General features: G+C 38.6%; 1 protein-coding gene across 1 annotated transcript; it reads right to left on the minus strand.

Moving 5' to 3' along the window:
* Window positions 1–332: 332 nt before the first annotated feature.
* On the minus strand, window positions 333–7,242 carry bbs10 (Bardet-Biedl syndrome 10). The gene is made up of 3 exons (XM_052096820.1): window positions 7,167–7,242; window positions 5,906–6,093; window positions 333–2,464 (listed from the first exon to the last, which is right to left on the minus strand). The coding sequence occupies exons 2-3, from the start codon at window positions 6,091–6,093 to the stop codon at window positions 877–879; spliced, it is 1,776 nt and encodes a 591-aa protein (XP_051952780.1). The 5' UTR covers window positions 7,167–7,242; the 3' UTR covers window positions 333–876.
* Window positions 7,243–11,582: the final 4,340 nt, after the last annotated feature.

Below are 11,582 nucleotides of genomic sequence, written 5' to 3' on the forward strand. Positions count from 1 at the left end.
CAATGGAATATTCAATATAAATAAACAGAATATCATATGTACATAAATAAATGAGTAGTTGATCATAAATAATGAATTCTACAAAATACAGTGGCCCCTCAATATATTTGGTTATTTAAATCACATTTTAAAATGCATGAATTGCACAATAAAATATCAAAACAAATGGCCTTTACTGTTAAATAGCTCAACAGAACAAATTTAAGCAAAAAAAGGTTTGTTTTGTTTTAAAATTATTTTTATATATTATATATATATATATATATATATATATATATATATATATATATATATATATATATATATATATATATATATATTAGTGTTCGCCATTTTCTGGTTGCCAAATATTAGTGATAAATGTGGTGAACTCCACCTGTGGTTACTCTAAGACACCAGTGACCTTGAGACCTGCTAGTTCAAAGTAATTCTACAAATGGCTCAAAAAAGTACATTTAGTGAAAAAAAGCTCTTGCATCATTTATTTTCAGATGCCACTTGGTTTGATATTGAATAATCGAATGCTATGACTATGAATGTGCCGGGTTCAACACAAGTTAAGCTAGCATGATGCTGATTACCCCAGAAAATTATTATTTTATATATTATTTTGTTTAAAAGAAAGCAAAAATAGCTGTTACAGTGAGACACATACAATGGAAGTGAATGGGTCCAGTCCATAAACACTAAAATACACACGGTTTCAAAAGCAAAGCCTCAAGACCTAAACTATATACGTGGTGACATCATTTTAGTTTTAGAACCCAGATGTCTTAAGTGTCCAAATATTTGGGTGGTGCCACTGTAAACACCAGTCGGAGGTTAATGTGTATAGGATCTGTATGTAGCAGGTGACTGAATAATATAGTCTATTGCTCATCCAGTAGTTGTGTTGTTTGAACGGATTCCCTCCTCGTCTTCCTCGGAGTATGCTTGAGGGCCAGGAGATATTTTAGAGCGGTGGGTGTGTAGAATGGCCCCCACACATAAGAGTCTGTTCAAACACTGCAACACAGAAACAACCAGCTGCTGCTTCCCACCGACTGACTCTAAACACAGCGGAGATGTTGAAACGCCATTTAACTCAAGCCCAAACTTTAGCTCAGGCACTTTGGTCTCGTCCCATTTCTTAAGATCTCTTAAGAAGTGCGTTTGGACTTCCAGGAAGCGTCTGCGAAAGTGCAAAGTTCTAGGCACACTCAGCAATGCTTCTGCCAAAATCCTACGGATCTCTGAGTCACCATGGTTATGGTCATTCAAAAGGAAGTGATGTAGCAGGAACTCAAAAATGCCACCAACAGGTAGCACTCCACCAGCTCTAATAATTCGACCCCATACGTCCTGAGCTGAAAGAGTGCTTTGTGAAGGATCCAGAACAGAGCATTGAAACTTATCATACATAGAATCTGTGCGATTATTTCGGAGACTTTGTGTACTAATGGTCGACTGACACAGGTGACGCAGCATCGTGAAGACGCCTTGGCTCACGCACACAGTCTGGTCGAGCAGTCCAGGCGCAGGTGCACAAAGAACAAGCGTGTGTGTTTGAAGCACACCTTGCGGGAACGTTCCCAGACAAGCATACCTGTGTCCTCCGAGCTGTACACGGCTACAGAACTTTAGCGTCATGAGATGTTGAAGTGGTGGATTAGGGAGGGTATTTGTAGTACTGACCTTGCAAAGTAAGTCCAGTTGTGCTGAGTCGACACACTCTAATAGAGCAACATGCTTAAGACGAGCCCATTGCGACACAATTTCAGGCTGTTTCACGGAAGACAACACCACACATACATTTAAGTCCAAAAGATTTGCTAACTTTTGCTCTAAGACGATCTCTGTACGGGACATCCAGTCATGTTGAAGACGCACAGATATGTTGTCACCTACCTCAACCTCAAGGCAAGGCCCAAAGCTCTCATATACAACTAGTGCTTTCAATGGTCCTGCCATTTCAGTCCACACTGACCAATCACGATTCACGACCAGCCCTTCAATCACCTCCGAGCAGCCGACAGGAAGTCCTGACACTGACGTGTGCAACAGGGGGAAATGCGAATGGAGGAACGCTACCGTTTCTTCTGCGTTCTGATCTTGGCTGACTTTGTGGTAGAACTCGCAGAGAACACGTTTCAGTGCGTCAGCCTGGCCGATACCGACTCGTCCAGCGATATACCCGGCAACCAACGAATCTAAGACGCTGCCCTCTAGTTTGTAAACATGGCGACTGTAGTGCGAAGAGGCATATGGGATAATTTTGTGAGCTATGACATCATCCAACTCTTTCCAGCTGAGAGCCAGCAGCTGCATGGCAAGATTTCCAAGGCGGGGGGCGTTCAAGTATCCTTTGCCGTGTTTGTGCGCAGAGTCCCGAATTCCTCGCAACAGTGCGGCTAACAGGAGAATGAATGACTTTGTGCCATCTGCAGTAACTTTAGCATGCGCACACACACACTCCAACACCATCCTAAAGGATAGGACAATAAATATGCCCAATAAATCCACATCAGTTTGACAATACGAATAGAAATATTCCACGGACTTCAAAATAACAATGTAAAAACCTCTATGTTGTGGGGCTGCGGAGAGAGACTAAAGGCCTCGATATACTTCCTACGAAATCGAAGAACGAACAGATGTGACGTCAACAAAATCTAGCCAAAAAGAAGGGTTTTTGCATTTGTTTCAGTGGTTCGTAACAGCTCGCTCGGGTGAAATTTTAGGTAACATTCTTAGCGCCTGTTAAACACCTGCTTTTGGTCCTCGTCATCAGTAGGTGAGACCTAGCGCAAGATCCGTTTATGTGGTTTAGGAAGTTAAAAAGAGTCAAAATGAACTCATTGTTGTATAGCATTATTAGCAACCTGGTGCAACTTATCTACATAAGCCTCAACGTGGGTGGGATTATTGGCCGATCATCATAGTTGTGCCGCCCCATCCAGCTCTTGTTGGATCCTCTCCTCGGCTACTGACGAGAGGAATGCCTGCACCTCATTTATTGACAACAGCATGGTTTTGCACACAGCCATTTCTTTTTACAATTTTAAAGTCGCGTGAACAAATTATACTGCTATCGCTATTGCTAACTTAAAAACTAGCGGGTTGATGTCCCATGTAGCTAATCCAGTGAGGCTGGTAGTGAAGATTCTCTCTGACCAATCAGAGATCTGCAGGGTTTTGGCATCACATTTAGTATCGTCTCGCTTGGAACCTCGACCGAGGTGGTACTAAAAAAAGTACCAGATACTATCCACATTGGAAAACCCCCAAAAAGCGAGCCGAGCTGTACCGTGCAGCAGAAAAGGCCCATTTGAGACATTTTCCATGTCATGCGATTTATTTTTGTGTAATTAGTCTACTAAAGGAATCAAATTAAGATATTCTCAAGTGCCCATTCACTCATGTGCCATCTGCAGCAAAAGCCATTAACACATCTGTCTAAAGCAAGATATGCCCATGATTATTCGTTTGTCTTTATTCTGAACATTATCACTATTATACAAATGTTTGTTTATTTATTTTTTACATTTTTTATGCATTTGACAGTCACTTTTATCCAAAGCGACTTACAGAGCCCTTATTACAGGGACAATCCCCCTGGAGCAACCTGGAGTTAAGTGCCTTGCTCAAGGACACAATGGTGGTGGCTGTAGGGATCGAACCAGCAACCTTCTGATTACAAGTTATGTGCTTTAGCCCACTATGCCACCACCACTCAGACACATATCTTTGCAACTGTCAGTGTCATTATAAATCACAATAATAGAGGCATATATTATGGCCATGCATAGCGTTAGTGCATAATGAATTCAGAATATAAACAAGACTAATTAAACATTTTCTACTGCATATATATTACTTTAAATCATCATCGAGTGATTAAAATGGCTTCATAATTCTCATGTGAAGTGTACTCATAGAATGAGGCCGTTTAGAATTAATTTTTACCGCTGAACGAAGAAGGAAGTATATCGAGGCCTTAATTCTATTCACACATAGCACAGATGCGGTAAAGAAACCGGGCGTTAATGCGTGCTGTACCGAAACACAGCGAGACGCCCATTAAACTGCCGCCATTCTTAAACAGACAGTACCGTTGTAGTGCTTGTTATACAAAATTAATGTAAACTTACCCTGTGTCTCAATCAGCTCCCTAGCTCCCCATGTTGTGAATCAGTGAACACGAAATCAGGCACTGGTATGTGTACTGCTCCACTGAACATTGGGACACTTATGACACGTTAACAAGCTCAAGCATTCAGGTGCAGCTGTTATTAATCAGCAACTCTTTTTAAGAGAAAATAACACTTGACTTCATAGTTTTACACTTGTGCTCGTCATCTAACGACTTGAGACTTCAGAAGACATGACAACGTTTCCAGTAAGGGAACATAGTGAGCAACAATGCTCCCATTTTTTAACGGTGCATTGTGGGATTTTTTAGAGAGCGAACGTTTCAGTGCACGATTTTGGAACAATTTTGCGAATGAGACAGCCCTAAAAATGGCTGACCTATTGATCGGTGCACAGATTACTGAACTAGGGAACTGATTGAGACGCACCCTCAAATGTAAATACTTTGACATTATGAGCTATTTCACCATATGACATAATGTGTATATTATATCACAATTACATATGCAATTTCATGATATATTATAAATTTGTAGAATTTGTAATTTATTTTAGATAAAATGTGATTATATTGATGACAAAAAATATTTCAAATACTTGTGTATATACATATATATACATACACATACATATATACGTGTGTGTGTATATATATATATATATATACACACACATACTTATATTATATATATATATATATATATATATATATATATATTGCAACCTGTCATACAGTATTTTCTGTTGAGAAATTGCATTTTGCTCAAACATTTTTCCAAAATATAAAATAGGGCTGTCGATTTAATGGGTTAATTTAATGCGATTAAGTACATAAAAATTAAAGCATTAATTAATCATTCTCCTGACCTGTAAGCAAAGTTCGTAATAAGGAATCTCCCTATTATCGGAGCAATTAAAGCTTGATGTACCACCTTGATACAGTAGGGGGCAGTCAGCGCATCTCCAGCTGTACAGGCAACACACCTCATCAGACAAACGAGCATGCAGCACAGCCGGGATCTCTTTTTCAAAGGTTTAAACTAAGTTTAACTTGGGACATCATCCTAAAAAAACAGCGCTTATGACTAGAAGCGATGGAAACTAGTAAGACTCTCCAAAAACGTCTGTCTGACGCTCAAGTACACAGATCAACTATTAAAAATAGGGTTATAAATGTATTAAAGTTTATAAATTAATGCTTTTCTTGTCTGCTCCCACAATATATGTATTTGAATGATCTGAATTATAATATTTACTAAAGTATATATTACATTACATTTTTTTTATTATGATTTACCTTTATTTGGTGGCCTTTCACAGTAAATATTGATATGCGATTAAATTATTTAATTAATTGGCACATTAATTTTAAATCGATTGACAGCCCTAAAATAAAATACTTTGATACTAATAAAATAAGATACTTTGTCATTTATGTGTTGTTATATCCAATCGAGATTATATTGAGCTGTGAACCTAATGTCATACATCGAACAGATTTATGAAGTAACCATATCGTTCCAATCCTAGAGACTAATACTAGTATAAGATTATAATAAGTTCCATTTAACACATTTTAAAATCCCTTCTGCAGAAATCAGCAGATTTAACAGAAAATGGTGCAAGTCTGCAGATTCCATCTGGGCTAGTAGATTAGTAACTTGCCACTATAAAAAGAAGATGTGCTTGTAGTTTGTTTGATTCAATTTTAATCTAGATGTTAAGGAAGAAACTAGAAAAGGAAAGTTTCATTTTAAAACGTGTTCATGTCTACCTGGCCATTGGGTGCTCCAGGTGTAGTGTGCTGAGAACACGTTCTCCATGTCTGGTGATTAGGATCTCTCCTGTGTCTCGAGTGAACAGCACACTTCCACCATCTGGACCGAAACAACGCTGCACTACACACTCCAATGCTCCAACCACACTGAGAGACACCTGCAGAGACACACACTCCTCATGCATCTACACACACACACACACACACACACACACACACACACACACACACACACACACACACACACACACACATCCACAGACAGACACACACACACACACACACACACACACACACACACACATCCACAGACAGACAGACAGACGCATCCACAGACAGAGAGACAGACACATCCACAGACAGACAGACACATCCACAGACAGACAGACAGACAGACAGACACATCCACAGACAGAGAGACAGACAGACAGACGCATCCACAGACAGAGACAGACACATCCACAGACAGAGAGACAGACACATCCACAGACAGACAGACACATCCACAGACAGACACATCCACAGACAGACAGACACACACATCCAGACAGACACATCCAGACAGACAGACAGACAGACAGACACACACATCCACAGACAGACACACACATCCACAGACAGACAGACACACACATCCACAGACAGACACACACACACACACACACACCCACACACACACACACCCAGACAGACAGACACACATCCACAGACAGACAGACAGACAGACACACACACACACACACACACACACACACACACACACACACAGACACAGACACACACAGACAGACACACACATGAAACAAAACACTGGCAAATCTAAACACTGCTTATATTATGCAAAACATGTGGACAGGCACATACGGGTAAAAATCAATAATATAATAACACAAAATAAATAAAACCCATGTGTTCACTTACAGTATAGCCTTTTATTATCATTATTAAACCTATTAAACTTCATTTGCAATCATAGACAGCTGTATTAGATGCCCGCGAGTTCAGTTTAGTAATATTCGTCATCCTACTGTACACATGCCAGTTAAGAATGCAGAAGAAACGGAAAAACAAAATATATTTTGTGTTCAGCAATAACAGTAAACAAACCCAAAGCTGCATTTCAATAATACAGCGTCTAGGCATCACATGATAGAGTCAACAATAACGTGTCAGGATGCAGCACACATAAGCATAAATAACCGAAAGCAGAGAAAGGAAACAACAAACTATTTAAAATACTCTTACAATAAAATATTACCTTCTAATCTGCTGAACTTCCTCAAGCTTTGCGCAGTATCCGCGCAACGCTCTTCTTCTGCCATCTCACGTGTTTCTCCTTCACTGTACTGTGCTGCACTGACACCTACCGGAAACACGGTGGAAGTGTCTCATAATAAATATAGTAAGTAATCATCCAGGTTCAGTGCAAGTTTAGCTCAATCGACAGCATTGGTGAAATAATTAATAAATATAAATAATCCCTTTTCATTTTTCATTTTCATTTGTTTAAAAACATGCAAAAATCGCTGTGAGGCACTTACAATGGAAGTGAATGGGGAGAGTCTCTTAAAGTTAAATACACACTGTTTCAAAACGTATGGCCACAAGGCATAAACATTACCAGTATTGGGTGTAATGCATTACTAAATAATTAATTACTGTAATTAAATTACTTTTTCAATAAAAAAAATTAAGTAAGGGATTACTCTTAATTTTTAAGTAATTTAATTACAGTTATTTCTGATGTAATTTCATTAAATAATTAAATTGTGAATTTAAAATAGAAATTTAACGTCTAATGTTAAAATGTATGTTTTTTTTATTTAACGCCGGCCCCTTAAATTCTTTGCCCAGTTCATGAATAATTTACTTGAAAGAATTAAAAGAAGTTTCATGTCTATCCTTGTATTGTTCATCTGGTCGAGGCTGATCAGGGTTTTAGAAATTAATTAATAAGTAATGTGATTACTTTTCAGACAGATTAATTTGTACAGTAATCTAATTACACTGTTGAAGATGTAATTAGTAGTTAGAGTAACTTACCCAACACTGAACATTATGTGTTAACATGATTTTATGTGATCAAATCAAAGACTATTTAGCACAAGACGGAGCACTAGTATTAAAAATGGGAGAAATTGAAACACCCAATTAGGCGAATGTAGAAAAGAATATCCTGCCTTTACAGGCGAAAGAGCCAATCACCTTAAAGATACAGACATCGCCTGTCAGTCAACTCGAGATCGTGCATGCGCATTAGCTGTACAAGCCTGAAAAATATATTTTTTTCTTTTATCATGATCATAGCTAAAGATGCGCAGTTTATAATACCATTGTTATCAGCATTTATTTCTGTATTTATTTATTTGCTGCTGATTTTAAATATGTTCTTTGATCATAAGGGAGTTTTCAGTCTTTCGCCATTCAAAAGCTGTACCTTTATGCAGCTTGAATATATAGAAAATAGCTGCCCGGGATCGTTCCAAAGATTGCCCCTGTGTAGGGGGTGCCTGGTATCTCAGCGAGTATTGACGTAGACTACCACCCCTGGAGTCGCAAGCTCAAATCCAGGGCGTACCGAGTGACTCCAGTCAGGTCTCCTTAGCAACCAAATTGGCCCGGTTGCTAGGGAGGGTGGAGTCACATGGGGTAACCTCATCGTGGTCGCTATAATGTGGATCTTGCTATCGGTGGGCCGCGTGATGACTTGTGCATGGATGCCGCGGAGAATAGTGTGAAGTCTCCACATGCGCTACGTCTCCACGGTAACGCGCTCAACAAGCCACGTGATGAGATGCGCGGATTGACGCTCTCAGATGCGGAGGCAACTCTTTTCGTCCTCCGCCACCCGGAGTGAGGCTAGTCACTACGGCACCATGAGCGCTTTGGGAATTGGGCGTTACACATTGAGGAGAAAAAAAAAGATGAAAGTGACTTTCAATAAAATGGCTTATTAATCTTATCTGAGTAAAGATAATTAAGCAAATATTTTTTTTAAATTGTTCTGACGAGGTAACACTAGTAAACCCAGCGTCTCTGGTAAATGCCTTAACATCAAAAAATCCCTAATTTAATACACTAAAATCATATTAACACGTATAGAAGTTTTCGTCTTGTGATTATACTGAACTGTATGTATTTTATAGTAACGTTTATGGACTGGCCTTAATTTTTGTGGTAATCATCATGATCAGCACAGCAATTACTGCAGTTGTGGTTATGATAATAATTAAAGCTTGGGCTAATTGCAGATTTAGATTCAGATCTTAGCTTGGTGAGGTTGTCCTCATCATATTACTACTTTGATCCCCTTTAATGATAGATTGTGTTCCAAATGGCTTGATTTATAGTGTTAGAAACAAGGGATGTGGCAACTACTTTTAAACATTTACGTTCGTCCTCCCCCTTTTGTTTTGGGATATAATCAATACCGTCCCTTAATGTGTCCCATCACTTTTCAATCCTGATTAGATGAACTTTTGTCAAGGATGTCCTCTGGGTTCCACCCACTAGCTTGCCAACTGGATGCTTCTGACAGTCTCTCCAGTCTCTCTCTTTCTCTGGCAGAGATACTCTCTTGATATTTTTTTATCTTCTAAAGAAGAGTCTCACAGATATCTCTCTTTTTTACCTGTCCTGAAGCATCTATTCTGGCTCTACGGTCTGTCTGAGTGCACTTCAGAGCTGCAGGTAAGTGTTTATTTCCCTCAAATATTTGTATGATTCTTTAAGATCCTCATACCCTTACCACTTGTGTCCCAATAATCAACATTAAAGTGCATGCAGTGGGTTAGTAAGTGAAATAATGCATAATTGACTATATAAATGCTCTGAATGAATGCGTCAATATGTTTTTGAAGTAGGCTTTCAGTATCAGGACGACATGTTTGGTGATATATTTATTGGTGTAGTGTTATGCATGTTTAATATTATTTGTACTGCATATTCAGGTATAAGTTTGAGTCAGCAGTATGTCTCTGGGGTATCAGTGTCACTGACTCTCTGTGTCTCATTTCACTGTAAATAGAGCGATAATCAATAAGTTCCTACTCAGCATTTCTCAAAATAATCCCAAGGTTAAGGAGCATCATGTCACCTGCTGTGTGCGCTGAATATGAACCTGTTTAAGACTTCACACTGTATAATGAGCTTTAAATGCATCAGAAAAAAACACTCATTATCATTCTGAGTAAACTGCAAAATTCAGAAAGGACTTAAAGTCAATGTGAAACCCTAAAAGTCAACGTGAAACCATTAAAGTCCATGTGAAACCATTAAAGTCAATGTAAAACCATTAAAGTCAATGTGAAACCCTAAAAGTCAACATGAAACCCTTAAAGTCAACGTGAAACCCTTAAAGTCAACGTGAAACCCTTAAAGTCAACGTGAAACCCTAAAAGTCAATGTAAAACCATTAAAGTTAATGTGAAACCATTAAAGTCAATGTGAAACCCTAAAAGTCAACGTGAAACCCTTAAAGTCAACGTGAAACCCTTAAAGTCAACGTGAAACCCTAAAAGTCAATGTGAAACCCTAAAAGTCAACGTGAAACCCTAAAAGTCAACGTGAAACCATTAAAGTCAACGTGAAACCCTAAAAGTCAACGTGAAACCCTTAAAGTCAACGTGAAACCCTTAAAGTCAACGTGAAACCATTAAAGTCAACGTGAAACCCTAAAAGTCAATGTGAAACCCTAAAAGTCAACGTGAAACCATTAAAGTCAACGTGAAACCCTTAAAGTCAATGTGAAACCCTTAAAGTCAACGTGAAACCATTAAAGTCAACGTGAAACCATTAAAGTCAACGTGAAACCCTAAAAGTCAACGTGAAACCCTAAAAGTCAACGTGAAACCCTTAAAGTCAACGTGAAACCCTAAAAGTCAACGTGAAACCCTAAAAGTCAACGTGAAACCATTAAAGTCAACGTGAAACCCTTAAAGTCAACGTGAAACCCTTAAAGTCAACGTGAAACCCTTAAAGTCAATGTGAAACCCTAAAAGTCAATGTGAAACCCTAAAAGTCAACGTGAAACCATTAGTCAACGTGAAACCCTTGAAGTCAACGTGAAACCATTAAAGTCAACGTGAAACCCTTAAAGTCAACGTGAAACCCTTAAAGTCAATGTGAAACCATTAAAGTCAATGTGAAACCCTAAAAGTCAATGTGAAACCCTAAAAGTCAATGTGAAACCATTAAAGTCAACGTGAAACCCTTAAAGTTAATGTGAAACCCTAAAAGTCAATGTGAAACCCTAAAAGTCAATGTGAAACCATTAAAGTCAACGTGAAACCCTAAAAGTCAATGTGAAACCATTAAAGTCAACGTGAAACCCTTAAAGTCAATGTGAAACCCTAAAAGTCAATGTGAAACCCTAAAAGTCAATGTGAAACCATTAAAGTCAACGTGAAACCCTAAAAGTCAATGTGAAACCATTAAAGTCAATGTGAAACCATTAAAGTCAACGTGAAACCCTAAAAGTCAATGTGAAACCCTAAAAGTCAATGTGAAACCATTAAAGTCAACGTGAAACCCTAAAAGTCAATGTGAAACCATTAAAGTCAACGTGAAACCCTAAAAGTCAATGTGAAACCATTAAAGTCAACGTGAAACCCTAAAAGTCAATGTGAAACCCTAAAAGTCAATGTGAAACCATTGAAGTCAACGTGAAACCCTA

The sequence above is a fragment of the Xyrauchen texanus genome, chromosome 29 (assembly GCF_025860055.1).
Source record: "Xyrauchen texanus isolate HMW12.3.18 chromosome 29, RBS_HiC_50CHRs, whole genome shotgun sequence".
NCBI classification, from domain to species: domain Eukaryota; kingdom Metazoa; phylum Chordata; class Actinopteri; order Cypriniformes; family Catostomidae; genus Xyrauchen; species Xyrauchen texanus.

Coding starts and splice junctions, on each gene's coding strand:
- bbs10 (XM_052096820.1), bottom strand. CDS start 6,093: ATGCATGAGGAGTGTGTGTCTCTGCAGGTGTCTCTCAGTGTGGTTGGA. Junction 2,465..5,905: donor CTGGAGCACCCAATGGCCAG/GTAGACATGAAC, acceptor CCTATCCTTTAG/GATGGTGTTGGAGTGTGTGT.